The sequence below is a fragment of the Eschscholzia californica genome, unplaced genomic scaffold, assembly GCF_041429995.1.
Source record: "Eschscholzia californica isolate CP2 unplaced genomic scaffold, dmEscCali1.0.p SCAF_2, whole genome shotgun sequence".
Lineage (NCBI taxonomy): Eukaryota > Viridiplantae > Streptophyta > Magnoliopsida > Ranunculales > Papaveraceae > Eschscholzia > Eschscholzia californica.
The window spans coordinates 61,745,170-61,761,071 of NW_028238309.1; the positions used below are offsets into that span (position 1 = coordinate 61,745,170).

Below are 15,902 nucleotides of genomic sequence, written 5' to 3' on the forward strand. Positions count from 1 at the left end.
CTCTCTGGTAGAAGCTCTCTGGAATAGTGCCCGGCCAAGGTGCCCTGAAAACAAGCATTGTAAACCTATCTTTTCTGGCATCTTTCCCCACCTTTCCGCTTCGCCTTCAACACCCTTAGCCCATATGACTTCATACTTATAAGTTTATTATTATAACAAGTTTCTTTTCGATTAACTTAGAGTAGTTTTTATCATTCCTTTTGATTTAAGGCAATATAAACCATTCCTCAACCAAAGAAAAAGTAAGAGTGTATCATTTTTGTTTCAAATAGACAGACAGGTATTTACAGAGCAAATATCTTTAATCGGAATACTTCATCATAAAAAGTAATACAAGAAGATTATAAGCATTTGAAGAAATTCTATTCCCAATATCCATATCCTTAAGATGGTTTCTTTTCCATTTAAACATCAACCATGGCTAACACTTCTTTTAACAGTACACGATATCCTGCAGTTCCAGACTCGGTATTTTTCAGTCCGAAAGAGATGCATAATCTGCCAGTTCTGGTGCTGTTGTTTCTGTTCTATCCACATTTTACATGCTGAAACAACAAAAACAAGCAAAATTTAAGCATGATACGTTGCTCCATACCATCATATATGTATGTATATATATATATATATATATATATATATATATATATATATATATATATATATTTCATCTGCAAGTGAGGATACATACCTAATCAATTATTTGCCTTTTCGACGCTTTTGTGGGCCAGCACAGTCTGAGCAAAACCACTTTCCTCTGGGTTGTTCTCTCAAGCCGACACAACCGTAATGAAACCACTCTATCTTACACTGAAAGCTCAAAGAGAAAGGATTCAATCAGATATCAAGAGATAGGAACACAATAATATAAGAAGCGTGATTTTGTTTGATAGACACCCCCAAAGAATGATTTGTGTATAACTATCATCACATGGTGAGATCTAAATCTATAATAGGCGCGGCGAAAATCAAATTATTAGAGAAAATCGGATACATACATCTGGGTTATCGCATGCAACCATTTCTCCGTAACTAACTTGGTTGCAAAAACAGTATGTGGGTTCATTTGGATCAACCGGCAAATCTAAATCCATACTTGGTGCATCAGCTGTTGCTGCTGCTACTGCTGCGGCTACCGCTAGTCGAGTTCTGATACAAGTGTTGTCAGAAGCAAGAAAATGTAAGAATCGACTCCGAAACTTTTTAATCAAACAGAAATAAAAGTAAAACAGGGAAAATGCTTTTAACTACAAAACTGACAAAAGAACATTTCAGTGCAACCCAAACCACAAGATGCGCACTAAAAGAATATGAAAGTTGAAGACGGAACAAACAAAAACACAATCACAGGCCACAAATTATAACCCTAAATGGGAGAAACAACAAATACCAAATCAACTTCATTCAAATTCGAAATCTCTGCAATCCACATGCATTAGAATACGAGTGTTCACTATGCTACCACTACCTGGTAACTACACCCAAAAATGTCAAGCAATGAAAAGTAGGTTATCCAAAATCATTCCTAAAGGGTTATCATGAACAAAAACATCAAAATTATATAAATCATGACAGAGATGAATGTGTATTTTACTAATGTAACTTTAGGATAAAAAGAATGCAAAATTGTGTCTTGTAGGCTTATAGCCCACACCACCTAATCACCATTGTTCAAATTTTCTTCTTCGGTATTATGGTTTCAGAGCTCAACTGAACAAAGTTGTTACTTATTTTGTTTGTTCAGATATGTTACTAAAGCATGTTATAGAGCTCTACTAAGGGTATAATTTCCAATATTTGTTGGAACTTGGATGTGAAGCCAGCTCCGGAGAGTTACTTAACTTATTGTGGAGAAAATGAACAACAAACTGAGATTGTCACATGTTAATTTTTCTCAAGACCCTAGCATGTATTAGGTTTATAAGCAGCATTCACGAGTCGAACTCTAAGATGTAACTTCCAAAATGAAAGAGACTTACTTCTTACGTCTTCCTTTACCACTATCGCTACTCTTTCCAGATTTCACACTGTTATCAGGGTTGGGATCAGCCACTGTAGAAGCATCGGTGTTTCTTTCTGCCGCTGAAAGTCACATTTTCACATGCAGAAGTAAAAAGATTAGGGAAACCATCTAATCAAAGTAAAGGCTGTTCCATCAATGACAGAAGCCAGAAACACTGGATATCGAGAGGATCAATGTGAACTACAGTTCAACAAAGAAGCGGTTAGACAAGATGAGTAATACCTCGCCTGAGGTCTTCATCAAATTTCCTCAAATATTGATCAAGTTGTTGAATGTGTTCATCCACCTGTGACATGACACTAATCAGAAAAAGGGACCTCAATACATTTCCAGGGTACAATGTTCAGAAATAAACTGACTGAAATCCGTAAGAAAAAGGAGGAAAGCAAGAGAGGAGAAACAGAGTAGCCGACAATGGCGACCAAATGCGCTTGCATAAATGCCTTCACATATTCTATCTTCGGAGTTCGAGCTATTACATTGAAAATAAACGAGACCAGTTGTGATAAGATAGATAACTTAAAGAGTAAAAATAAATTTGACCATGACTGCATATTAATACGATAAACAATTTGCTCAGATCAGGAAAATATTATATAGATAGTATCTGACAGTTGGAGTACCTAAACAGATAAGAATGCCTAAAGGCAAGTTTCTTTCTAGAACAATATCATCCTATTGGACTACATTACCAATGTGAAGACATAAGCACAAATTCACAATACATTTTATGAATTTAAAAAAGTCGAAGTCAATTTGTAGAAAGATGAGACCTGTAGGTACATACCAAATCATATGCCTGAGTAGCCAGGGAAACCTTTTCATCAGCAATCCTGATGCAGTGTTTTTGCTCATCAAGGGCCTCATCTGAGAATCTGATATGCGAAGTATCTGGTGTGATATTACCAGACTTCACACCCCGCTCAATATCAACTATTTCTTGCTCGCATCGTTGTTCATTTTGTCGCTGACTTTCTGTTTATATTAACATGAGAGTATATTTTTTTCAGTAACTGCTCCGTAGAAAACAAAACAACTACAAAACCCACATGTCATTGATCACAAAATTTAAATGCACATGCAGTGTTTTTGCTCATCAAAGGCCTCAAATGAGAATCTGATGAGCAAAGTATCTTGTGTGACGTTAGTACCAGACTCCACACCCCGCTTAATATCAACTATAGTATTACTTGCTCACATCGTTTTTCATATGTCGCTGACTTTCAGTTTATATTAACAAAAGAATAAACTTTTTCTCAAGAAGTACTCCATAGCAAATAAAAAGCTACAAAACCCACATATGTCACTAGTCACACGAAGAGTTTAAATGCTCATGCAGGAAATTGCTCATGTGTATGGCCCTGTATGGGGTTACACCTGCACAATTGTGCTAAACAATATAGATACAAAAGATCAGAATGCGAAGGATTCAAGGAAAATAGAAAACCCGAGACAAATCAACTGTTTTAGCATCTTTGACTTCAGTTGATCTTGGAACCTTAAGTACCAACTTACAAATACGATAAGTTCAAACAAAAATCTTGTGCTTCTAAATAGTCAAACTAGTTTGGCATGTGTGGAGATGAAATATAGCTTGATAGAACTTCTTAGATGATACCCGTAGGCCATGTTTGGCCCGCAGAAATGTAAAAAAATTACCATGAACAACAAATTTGTAATGTAAATCCTAATAATCGTGTTATCCTCGTCGAGCGTTTGGTTTGACTAGGAATATGAGTATGGCTTATGCTACAATCTTGACTTGTATTTGACACATGGACGACGTGAATCGAAGTTTTAGTATTTTTCGGCGTCTAGATTGGTCCGGTGGAGAAGCCTTAAAGGTCTAGATAGGCCCATGCAAGGAAAACCCTTGTGCATGTGGAACTAAGCCATAGCCTCCCAATGGTGTACCTAAATCAAGGACAATACGACTGGTATCGAGACGGGTGTTACATAAACTTCTCTCACAACTCTTGCACAAAAACTATCTCCAAAATGGAGCTTAAAAGAAGTAATTATTTACCTACTAGACAACTAAAAAACTTGCATATAGTTTATCAGATACTTAAAACAAATATTGATATACTTGGTAAATTAAGCAGAATGCCCTAAAAAAGAAGAGTTACCTTGTAAGCTTTTGTCCAAATCACGCATCAAGCCATACTTTCTCTGTAATATGGTTGGCAGTGATTCTAAACCTAAAAACATGAACAAGAGAGATTAATCACGAATTTCACATAAAATGAGAAACCCTAAAAAGGACTTGATCAGAATTTGAAAAGGGGAAACTTACTGCTTTGAAAATCTTCAAGAAAAGACATTTTTGCAATTTCCTTCTAACCGCAACAAGAAAGAGAGCGAAAGTTAGAGAGGGAGAGAGGATTTAATAGGATAGCCAATTCTTGGCGCCGGCTATTATAATCTTGGGGGGGGGGGGGGGGGGGGGGGACTAGTAGAAATATTTTGAACTTCACCCCTAGTGATTGGGGTGATCGACAATTGGGACCAAAACTCGACTTCGACGGACTCGCCCAAAAATTCGAGAGAGAGAGAGAGACCGAGAGTCAGTCGTCCACTTCAGATTTCAGCCGGATTTCGAAATAAAATATTTTGACATATTGTCAGTTTTTTACCCCTTTAAGGAGTGTCATTGGTTCAGACTTCAGATAATTGCCTCCAAATAATATGCGATTTTAGCAAGTAGTTAACTAGTTACTTATGGGCGATCAGCTTTCGCTTTCTTTATCTAGTCTACCTCTCAGTCTCAGATATCTTCATTTTCTTGATTAGAGGGGTTTCATCTGGGTTGGACCAAATGGGATACGAAAGAAAAACATAGAATGAAGGGGAGTGGATTCTATTTGTATTGTATTGTAAATGAATATTGTTTAGTTTGATCTTTTGCCTTCAGTAGCTCTACTTTTTGGCTTTTTTAAGTAATGGGAGATATTTGATCCCAAAATCAATTAGGGTTATTTCCCAAATACCCCCAACTTTGTGACCAGCTTCCTGCCTAGACCCCTACTTTATAAAAAATATTCAGAATGCCTCTTTTTTCAGATTCCGTTATAACACCGTTAACTAGTCATCATCTCTCTCCTCCATCTCATCTCCTCTCTCTGTCACCTCATCTTCTCGCTCATCATCTTCACCGGCGAAGGTCGCTGGCCTGCCAATTTTCCGGTCGGCGACTTTCAAACATAAAATATATATATTTCTTCTCTCCGTTTTTTTTCTTCTAAAAGTCTCTCATATCTCTCTCTAGATCTGGTTCACCAGATCTAGAAAGAGGAGAGATTTTTAGAGAAAAAAGGAAAACAAATTTAGAGAGAGGAGAGAGAAAGTAATTCCTTTTTCTTTTTTATGTTTTAAGGTCGTCGGCCGGAAAATTGGTCGGTCGGCGACCTTCGCCGGTTAAGATGATGAGGTGGCAGAGAGAGGAGATGAGTGGAGGAGAGAGATGACGACTGGTTAACAATGTTATAACGGAATCTGAAAAAAGGGGTCATCTGAGTATTTTTTGATAAAGTAGGGGACTAAGCAGGAAGCTGGTCACAAAGTTGGGGGCTATTTGGGAAATAACCCAATCAATGAATACTTAACAAGTTAGTATTGGCAATTTGGGAGAACCATTTCAACTATATAACACATTGTTGATTAATAATAAGATTGGTTAGTTAATTACTTTACAGATTCCATAGATTTGTTGATATCAACTATTTTGCTATTTTTGAATATCACAAGGAGATAAAAATCACTTGAAATATTATGTCATTAGTTGGTGTCTTAACCCTCAGAAGCTTTCTACAAATATTTGCATCGTCAATTTTTTTTTCGATATTGTATTGAACTATTAATGGGTTTCCCAAATTCGAAAAGATTCGGAGGGGTCATCATTTCATTTTGATTTCTGAAATTGTGACTAAGTTCAAGAAATGATATAATTAAGTATAACTACTCCAAAGACTAATCTAATCTATAATGATGTACTAGAAAGATAGAACATATTTGTTATTTGAACAACCATTTGGAGAAAATGTTAGTATGCTCGAAATAATAGGTCGAAATTCAGTCAGAATCCGATGTGGACAGACAGATTTCGCTCTAAGTCCTTCCGAATATCGGCATGTAGTTTCTAGCATTCCATCACTTAGGAACCAAATACAATGGTACCCTAATCAGTAAGGTTGATTAAGTAGCAACTAATGCAAGAAAACCCAATTGGGAGCAACATGATTTCCAAATTACATTTATATATATGATTGTTTAATTAACATATTTCTACATGACCAACTAATGTTTTTCCTTAGCAAATTACATCAAACAAAAGTAAATTACATAATATCTTTAACCTAGTTAGACCTTTTTACCATGTCTACTTACTTGGTGAAACCAACCAATCCCCTTCAAGGCCTTGGAGAACTTCACTAGATTTGGTTTCTTCATTCCCAAATTCATCTTTCCACTTGAGAGCTTCAATGCTTGTAAACAACATATTGGATCATCCATTTTCTCATCTTCATCTTCGTAATCGTTTACATTTTCCGCTTTCTTTCCCACCATCTTCTTTTCCTTCTTCACTTTCATTTTACCAAAATCCGTCTCGTAAGACTCCCAAAGTGAGTCCATTCCTTCTTCACTTCCGTCAACCATTAGTCTCTCCTCGTAAAGTTTACATGCTAACGTCCTTTTCCATTCTTTCTCCTTTCTCATTGATCCACAAGCTACGAGATTTTCGAGCGTTCGTCTCTCACCAAAATCACCATACCTTACTTCATTGGATAGTACCTCCAAAGCTAACATCTTGTTCGGATACTCTGTGACATTAGGTTGGTACTGTTCTTTACCTATTTGTACTACTTGATTTTGCTTACAATCTTCAAGATTTGAATCAAATCTTTTAGATTTCTCTAAAACTTCAATTAATTGCACATTGGGTCTCTTAGGAGTGAAGGGTTTATCTTGGTTATCTTCGATATCTTTTCCGTCCGTCTCTAATGTGGTGATTGAATCAATGTACTTGTCTTCCATATTTTGATCACTTACCTCATATGGGTACTCTTGAATTAGTAAAATGCATGCTTCAAGCTCCTCAAAAAGCTCGAATTTTTCGTTGTTTTGACTGTCGAGTTTCAAACACAAAGTGTTCATAATTGTATTATAAGTATTAAGGAGAAACCCATGAGCTTTAGATTCGGAAATTTCGGAGAAGTCAATAAGTTTGGGAGAGACAGTGAGAAGAGCAAGGAGAAGGAGGGAAGTAGTGATGAAAAGTGGAGATAGAAATGATAGAAGTTTGAGAAGGTAAGGGGAGAAGAAAATGAAGTAAGAAAAGTAGAGAGGGTGAGAGAAAATGTAAGAAGAGAAGAAGAGAAAATCAGAGAGAATTAGAGTAGAGAAATGGGTAATTGTTGTAGTGGTGGTGGTTGTGGTGGTGATGGTGGTGGAAGAGGTGGCTGTGGTGGTGGTAGTGGTGGTTCTTGAGAAACAAAATTTAGACATTTCTTCCATAATTGGTTTATGAAGATAGAGAGAGATGGATTGAAGGAAATGGGGATGAAATTGGTATGAAGAGTGAAGAAGAATGGTGAGATTTTGTTTTTAGTTTCACAGAGGAGACAGTAAAGTGTGAAAGGTAGAACTGAAAGTGGCGTGAATGAAGGAGAGAGAGACAGAAATAGTAAAGACAGAAATAGTAAAGAGAGAGTTTAAGAGAGAGAGAGAGAGAGTTGCAACCAACGGGCAGTAAAATCAACATGAGAACGTAGTCTTTTCTAAAGAAATCATATATGGTTCTCATTGGACACCCATAGTGCCATATTATGTCGGGTCACTATTTTGTCGGAATCTCAGTCAGTTAGAGCATCTCCAATGCAAAACTCAATCTTAGAAATTCGACGTGTCACATAAGATTTTCTTAAAAGATCATCTCTAATGCAAAACTCAATCTTAAAAATTCGAAGTGTCACATAAGATTTTCTAAATTTTTCTTAAAAGATCATCTCTAATGCAAAACTCAACTAAGATCTCAAAGATGTTGTGACGAGGGTGGAATGGAGATATCTTAAGAGGACACTTTATTTTAGAGTGCCCTCTTGAGATATCTCTAATTGTCAAACTCATTAACATTTAAATTTCAACCAATAGAAATCAAGTCTTCATGTATTTCCAAAATAATTACAGTATTTTTTTAATAAAAATAACCATGCTACATAAGTAAAATAAAAAAAAAGTTAAGAGTGAAAATCTCAGTAGAACTCGACAAATAGGGCCAATAGAGATTTTTTTGAATTTTACATTAGAGATTCTCTTATGTCGTCAGCAGAATTTAGAGAGAAAGATCTGTTTTTAAATCTTATCTGTTCACATACTCTTATCAAAATACAACTTGGATAGTGATATGACAAATGATCATTTTTATCATTAATTGAATGAGATATGTCAAAAGTGCCCCTGATACAAAGCCCCAAAAGAGGTAAGTGTCAACAATTGTTGCGAAGTGGGTATATGGAAAAGTGAAAAAAAGACATTCATCTTTTCAACCTTCCAAATGTATGGAGCAAAATTATAAGTTCGGTTTTTAGTAACTCCAACTTCAGTCTTGATTTCCGTCACTTTAGCCAAATTCCAAATATTACAAAGAGGCCAAAATAAGAGAAGTAGACGGAGATGAAGATGAAACTGAACATAAAGATGAAAAACTACATAACTGAATTTGAGTCGGTCTAATGATTCGAAGATTATTTACTTAACACTAGGTTGTAACTTGTAACTAGGTAATTTTGGTCAAGTAAAAGTCTATGCCCCCCAACTAAAACTGTATTTGCAAAGCAAAAAAATTTAACCTAACGATGGTCAAAAAAATTTAACCTAGTGATGGTCAATTCCACTAAGGTTGACTGCCTGACACATTGACCACAAATTGAACAATTCATTTGTCTTTTATCCAACAATAATCAAGCCATTCATGTTTGGTGCAAATACAAGTTACATGTGAAAGGTTAATACTTAATTAGGATAGGGTCCCCTCATCACATGATCCAATAAGGAGGGGTAAAAGTGGAAACTGTCAATGCAATAATTTGGGTTAATGTTAGATAGAGAATAGAGAAGCAAAAGAATTTTAACAAGAGGAATGAATTCACATGGGAGACCACTCAAGTGTCTACCTCCCTTCACCTTCTAATCTTCTTCTATGCATAAGATCCCTCTACTTTTAACCTTATTGGGTCCCATGTTGTCTCACTAAACATCACATATATAAACTTTTCATTATTCACTTTCTTTTCACTTTGTACTTGTATAGTTTTATATTAACAAAAAAATTTTTGCAAAAAGAAAGCCAATCTTCTTAAATCAATGGGGTTGGAATAGATTTATAATTCATAAATCAAATAATTTAAGGAAGATTTTGTAGTCTTTTTTTTTTGGGCAATCTCACTAAGACAATTCCACAAATAAGCAATATGGCAATAAAAGACAATGTCCATCTTCATTCTTCTTCGACAAGAGTTCGTCGACCAAGAACCTCCACTGGCGACCTTCAGTCACAATTTTTTCTATTTCTTCATTCTTTTCTATTTTCTTCTTCCTTCTTCTCTCTTATTTCTCTATACTATTGCCAGGAAGGGGGTTCCTCCGCTTCGACGACAATGATAGAGAGAGAAGGAAGAAAAAAAGTTGTTTGAACGAAGATCGTCGGCCAGCCACTTTTAGCTGGAGAAGAAGGAAGATGGACATTAGCTCTAACCATACTTTGTCAACTTGTTTTGATTAAGTCCTAGTTAAATGGCTTTACCTTCCATAAGGAAAACAATAGTATATCTCTCTAGTTTTTCCGCTAGAGTACATTGACAGGAGCTACTATGGACTAACTTGACAAAAGTCCTCCATCATGGAAGTTGAAATGTTAAATCTCCAACTCCCACATGCACATTTGGTAAAGAAAAAAAAATGCTATCACTTGACCCCATGTAGGTCCAGGTTAACCCCAAAAGACTTTGTTTTGTAAGAAAAGGCACAAACCCTTATTTTCCTCAAAAGGATAAACAAAACAAAAGAAGAGAGAAGGCTAGTTTTCCTTATCATCCATGGCAACAGAAGAGGGGTCCTCCTATTATACTGTACAACTTTTCCTCTGTTTTCTCTCTAAAATATCTGAATTCACAAATTATTTTGTCTATAAGAAAAGTTGGTCAAGCTTTAAAGCATGAACAGAGCAATGACCTCCTCCACTCAATATATCTTGCATATGAAATTATGGGGAAAATGCAATTTTGTAGTAAAACCCCCAGATATTCCATGTTCATGAATGAATCTGTCTATTCAGACCCAAATTTGGCCAAAGAACTTAAACTTGTACAAACATATATAGAATATAGTCATATAGATATGCAGAAAGAAACGACCATCGACTAAAAAAACTAATCTCATACCTGAAACACTAGCCTGATAAAAATTGGTATGTGGTTTAATTTGATACAAAGCGAAGAAACAAAGAAGAACGAACCCAACCTTCAAAATGTTTGACTTCAAAAACTCTAAATTCGAACAAATTCCAAGCAATTATTATGTAACTCCGTCACATGAGTTTAGTTTCATTCTCTTCTGCTTTATGCTCCTCCAGCTTTTGCTACTCTAGTTTCCTTGAAAGCCAAAAACATGATCAGAAACACATTGAATCAAGATATAGCAATACTACATGCAAATTCAAAGAATATTTGAGGATTAAGAAAGGTACTAAAATTCATCTAACTTAAAGAAAAGCTTATCCATGGGAACTGATAACTAATAGGTCAGTTAATCATCAAGAAACTCAATCGTGTGTCCTGCTAGTATTCCTTCGAGGCAGCCAAGATGATGGGTTATTAACAGAAAATTTATGAGATACAACTTATCCTTAATCTTTTAACTTGTTGGCTACAGAAATCATCGAGACAACACGTGTTTGAGTTTAACATGATAATTTGTGATTGCTGTAAAACTAGAGGTGTGCAGGGAGGACATAAATCAAAATATAAATAGACGATATACTAAGATTAATATTTAACGTGTTATGTTCGAGAAGACTTACTTTACTTGTCAGTTAAGGTCACAAGTGATCTAAGAACGCCTGGACTGATCTTGTCAGAAAGAACACCTTTTTCTGAGATCGAAAAGGTTTTCTCTTTCATATAGCTCTGTAGTTTCTTAGAATCATAGTCAAGTCTTGTTTGATCTGCCTCAAGGATCGTATGACATGCATGAAATGGAATACGGGCCAAAACATCAGTCCCGGGAAACATCATCCAAGTCTTCTCATTTGAGTCATGATTGCCACAAGTCTGGCACACTTCTTTAACCAGTGGGCTTGACCGATTCCCCTCGACCTCTTTCATTATCACGTCAAAAGGAGTTGGAACGCTTGATTTTGTAGTTCGAGCTCTCTTTCTCAATGCAGTCAATGCTTCCCTATTACCATTTCTTAGTCTATCATTGTCAACAAGTTGGTGTTTAGCCAGAAGTAGATTCTCAGCTTCGGTCTCTATCTCGAGGAGAAGCTGCTGCATTGTCTCCATTTCAAACCTGATATGGGATAAGAAGTGCCGAGACAGAAGTTGGATGCCCTTCTCTTGCTTTATCCACAAGCTGAAAACAACATGTACTAATATTTATTTCTATATATCAGAAAGTAGACAAACATATATTATATATCACAAAGTATATGCAAATTCATCACACTCTTTTGACTTCTATTGTGTACTTTTACATATATTAGAAATGGATAAGCACATGATTTTTGAGGAGTCTGATACGTTCTCATTATATTGATACCATTATTATCCTGCTAAAAAATTCGCCTAAAACTGACTCGTCTGAGTGCTTTCATGAGTCAGACATGTTTGTTTTGTCATCTGAATAGCTAAATCTGAGTTCGTTTCTGACACTGAGCGCGTACTTATAAGCAGATGTAGATGAATCATTTTCTCATTTCCAACTACTCTCCTAATTTACAAATCAGAAACACAGAACAATCAATAGGAATCATGCTTTTGAGAGATGAAATCACAGATTGAACAAAAAACTCAGAAGTCTTACTAAAAGAACAAAATTTCCGGATGACTATTAAAAATCATAAAGCAAGAGAGAGGCATAGGCAAGAGCTGAATCACTTCAAATGAGAGTATAGAACCTGAACAAGCTCAAAAGTAAATCTATATAGCTATAATTAGAGGAATGCTCAAAAGTAAATATATGTTTGAGAGATGAAATCACATTTGTCATTTATGTAAACTTTCAGACTAAAAAATTTAAATAGTTGACAAAGGTAAAAACTTTAGGAGCTAATTTGAACTTATCTAAGATTTGTTTTATAAGAAAGCAAGAGGAATTTCATCAAACAGTTGGTCTACAAGACTACAATTTAAACCAACTCCACAATTCTGAGAGAGACTCATCAATTTCTTGATGAATTTCATAAAAGGGGAAGCAAAACTATATCTAAATCATGGAATAAGGATCAATAACCTCTATGAATCATAACATTCAGATTTTAGAACACATGGGCAAAATTATTATACTAACAAAATTATTTTATATAGGGGAAGATAACGTGAAGAGTTAAGATAAAACCCTAGTTGATCGGCAGCTGTGCTCCTTGCTGTTGTCGATTAAAGATAAACCCCAAGTTTTAACTCTCTGTTAATTGGGAAGTTAAGAAATTAATCAAAATATCTAACCCCATATGAGTTTTGTACTTAACCAAAATCAAAACAACCTTAGCGTAAACCAAAATCAGATTAGGTTCAAACTTTGATCACTTACTTCAGTCTTCAAGTAATCTACTTGTCTCCAATCTGCAGAAAAAAACCCTAACAACAGAACTTAATTATGGGAGAATTACTGAAACACCCGCCTTTTCACAATGCTCTTTACTGAAACCCCCACACCCCCGACTTCCATTAGATTTAACTTTGATATTTTCAATATTACTTTCTTACCCTCTTACGTTTTACCCCACTTTTTGATAATCTGATTACTAAAACTCCCACCTTTTCATGTACAAATCAAGACAATTTCATACAAATCAAGACAATTTCATACAAATTGAGCCAATTTCATAAAAATCATGTCAATTTCATAAAAATCACGCCAATTTCATCATACAAATCAAGCCAATTTCGAGAAACCCTATTTCGAATGATTACTGTCAATTTCATAAACCCTATTTCGAATGATTAAGAACTACTTTGTTCTAAATGATTACTGTTATAATCAGTAAAGGGAGAAAACACCCTATTTTCGAATGGAGAGAGAGAGAGAGAGAGAGGGAAACCATATACTAAAACCCTAGTTCGAGTTATTTAGACCTAGTTCTATCGGGAGTTAACTACATGGAGATTACCAGCAAAACGATGGGTAGTTCGAATGGAGAGAGACAGAGAGAGAGAGGGAGAATACCTGGTTCGCTTATGGAGTTCCGTTAGGGAGAGAGGCTGCTTTCATGGAGTTTCGTTAGAGAGAGAGAGAGAGCGAGAATACCCGAGTTTTGTTTCCCTGCTGGTAATCGCGCGGGGTAAGGGAGAGAAGAAGGTTGTACTTTTAGGCGCCCCGACTTTGTGTCGAAGGCGCCCCATTTTTTCTGATCCCTCTACAGATCCGGTTTTAGTATATGGTTTTTTTTAGTTATTTCTCTTCCTCTAACGGCATAATACCGTCAAATCTGTCAACAGTTGGTAGCCCAAGTGGTTCCAAGGTGTTGACATAAACTCCAGAAATCCCTGGAGGTCTCAGGTTCGAATCCCAGAGAAGGTGGAATATTTGGTTATTTGATTTGGGATTATTAGGGTGTAAATAATGTAGTTGGGCTTTAGGCCATTGTCATGTTGGGCTATAGGCCCGTTCTTGTTTCAGTTTGAGTGGGCAGTTATTGAGCGTATCACATCTTTGATGTATCAATGCCAAATGTAACGACATACGTAGATCGTAGTCGACTTCCAAAAAAAAAAATACCGTCAAATCTAACAGTAGTCGGGGGTATTAGTAATTACTAATAAAAGGTGGAGGTTTTAGTAAAGAGCATTATAAAAAAGCGGGGGTTTCAGTAATTTTTCCACTTAATTATTCCCTTCCACTTTGTTAGAGCATCTCTAATGGGACACTCAATCTCTAACACTTAGAGTGCCACATAGACTTTTTTGAGTTTTTGTTAAAAAATCATCTCCAATGGAACACTTGATTAGACACTTTAATACGAGGTGGACACATTTATTATAAAGTGTCTAGAGAGAGAAACTCTAAAATGAGAGTTTCTACTTGAGACTCTCTAAGTGTTACTTTTAAATTTCAACCAATAGAAAATCTTGCTTTTCAACTACTTTTTATCTATTGAATTGAAGAAGGACATGTGTATTAAGTATAGACACTTTAGAGATCTCCATTGGAGACCAACAAAAATTAGAGTGTCTCTATATTGACATTTAGGAAAGAGAATCTCTATTGGCCCTTGACAACTAGGACGTTTAGAGTGTTTGTTAGAGTGTCCCATTGGAGATGCTCTAAGAGCACCCATGTTTCCAAGTTCGTCGGAACAATAATCACCTCTTGTCTTGAGATACGCGCACCCATGTTTCCACTATAAGCGCCCCTTGAAACACCAATTCTTGCTAAAAGCGCCCGCGAGTAAGTAGGCAACCCTTGACTTTTTTTTTTCTTTCCTCTCAAATATTTGAATCCATCCCAATTATTTGAGAAGAAGAAAGATGAACAAATTGAATATGAAATAATGAAGAAAATGATGACGAAGCTAAAGATGAACACAAAGATTAAAATTAACGAAAAACTAAAAAAAGAATGAGAGAAACGACATCAAAGGGAAGAAGTAAAAGATTATACGGTACATCTACGAGCCAAAGAAGTAAAAGATTATACGGTACATCTACGAGCCAGTGTAGAGGAATGCCTAAAAAGTAAATCTATATATTTGAAATTTTCTTAATATTGATAGAACTACCTACTCTTCATTTTCTCCCTTCTATTATAGTTTTTGGAAAAAGTTAGATTTTCAATGTAGAGTAGTGTCTTCTTTCTTCTGGCTGGTACAACCAAAATTATTAAAGAGCCAGTTGATGAGGAAGATTCTTGGTCATCAGAGATGACATCTCATCGGAAATTTATACTGCAAAAGACTTTTTTTTAGCATATATTTGTCTATATATGGTACCATTCGATCAATACAATGATACATGGCCATATTGTAGTGCAAGGCAATATAGTTCTTTGTAGGTAGTTGATTCTGATAATCCTTCCTATCAGTGAATTTTGTACGGTTTTTAGTCCATACATACAATTATTCTTGTTTTAATTGTCAACGTGGTTCGAATTAGTACTGGCTCTGACTTTTGGAGGGCTCTAGGCGAATGTATCGATGGTCCCCCTACACTTTAAATTGAAAAAATGATTTATGAATCGATACTTCATTTGGGTTATTAGTCTTTTGTTTTTTCTTAACGAATTGATCTATAGTTCTAAATTGTGATTTAGCTAAATCTCGATCTGATTTCTTTTTCTTTCTTCTCTCGGAACCACGTAAATTAGAACAATAACAATCTAATGCGATAATAACACAAGTATATACTAATCAACATAAATATTTCAACTTATTAGAAGTAACAATAAGAATCTAAACATAAACAAAATATACAAAACAAGGAAAAATTAAAGGAAGAAGAAGCTTACCTCTATATAATTGTGTAATAAACACTTGTAGAGGATGAAATAGAAATGTGAGATTGAAGAAAAATTAGAGATAATTTTTTTTTTATAAGAATATGTATTTAATTTAATTTTTGTTATTCTTTTATTTAGGTGTATTTTAGGCTCTATGAGTAGTTAATTAAGT

At 35.4% G+C, this 15,902-nt stretch overlaps 3 protein-coding genes across 8 annotated transcripts; all 3 read right to left on the reverse strand.

Annotated features, from left to right (window-relative positions):
* Positions 1-238: 238 nt before the first annotated feature.
* On the reverse strand, positions 239-4,695 carry ING1 (RING/FYVE/PHD zinc finger superfamily protein). The gene is made up of 8 exons (XM_086661934.1): positions 4,317-4,695; positions 4,150-4,221; positions 2,808-2,995; positions 2,243-2,306; positions 1,977-2,079; positions 996-1,146; positions 689-807; positions 239-545 (listed from the first exon to the last, which is right to left on the reverse strand). Exons 1-7 carry the CDS (start codon positions 4,342-4,344, stop codon positions 697-699), a joined length of 717 nt encoding a protein of 238 aa, XP_086518060.1. The 5' UTR covers positions 4,345-4,695; the 3' UTR covers positions 239-545; positions 689-696.
* Positions 4,696-6,259: 1,564 nt separating this feature from the next.
* Positions 6,260-7,764, reverse strand: LOC147559971 (acidic leucine-rich nuclear phosphoprotein 32 family B protein). The gene has a single exon (XM_086661935.1). It carries the CDS (start codon positions 7,532-7,534, stop codon positions 6,380-6,382), a length of 1,155 nt encoding a protein of 384 aa, XP_086518061.1. The 5' UTR covers positions 7,535-7,764; the 3' UTR covers positions 6,260-6,379.
* A 2,533-nt stretch (positions 7,765-10,297) lies between these two features.
* LOC147559972 (P53/DNA damage-regulated protein) lies at positions 10,298-13,548 on the reverse strand. 6 transcript variants are annotated; one of them, XM_086661940.1, is made up of 5 exons: positions 13,463-13,547; positions 12,780-12,858; positions 12,635-12,700; positions 11,097-11,650; positions 10,298-10,668 (listed from the first exon to the last, which is right to left on the reverse strand). In XM_086661940.1, the coding sequence occupies exon 4, from the start codon at positions 11,578-11,580 to the stop codon at positions 11,098-11,100; it is 483 nt and encodes a 160-aa protein (XP_086518066.1). In that variant the 5' UTR covers positions 11,581-11,650; positions 12,635-12,700; positions 12,780-12,858; positions 13,463-13,547; the 3' UTR covers positions 10,298-10,668; position 11,097. The 6 variants fall into 6 exon arrangements, with proteins under 6 accessions (XP_086518066.1, XP_086518063.1, XP_086518064.1 ...); XM_086661937.1 differs by having other exon boundaries at positions 12,827-12,873; XM_086661938.1 differs by having other exon boundaries at positions 12,827-12,858; positions 13,463-13,546.
* Positions 13,549-15,902: the final 2,354 nt, after the last annotated feature.

Bases quoted from the DNA above. Each gene is read 5' to 3' on its own strand.
- ING1 (XM_086661934.1), bottom strand. From the start codon at position 4,344: ATGTCTTTTCTTGAAGATTTTCAAAGCA. The intron at 2,996-4,149 runs GTAACTCTTCTT...TAATATAAACAG, and splicing joins TTTGGACAAAAGCTTACAAG to AAAGTCAGCGACAAAATGAA. The intron at 2,080-2,242 runs GTATTACTCATC...TGTGACTTTCAG, and splicing joins TGATGAAGACCTCAGGCGAG to CGGCAGAAAGAAACACCGAT.
- LOC147559971 (XM_086661935.1), bottom strand. From the start codon at position 7,534: ATGGAAGAAATGTCTAAATTTTGTTTCTCAAGAACCACCACTACCACC.
- LOC147559972 (XM_086661941.1), bottom strand. From the start codon at position 11,580: ATGGAGACAATGCAGCAGCTTCTCCTCGAGATAGAGACCGAAGCTGAG.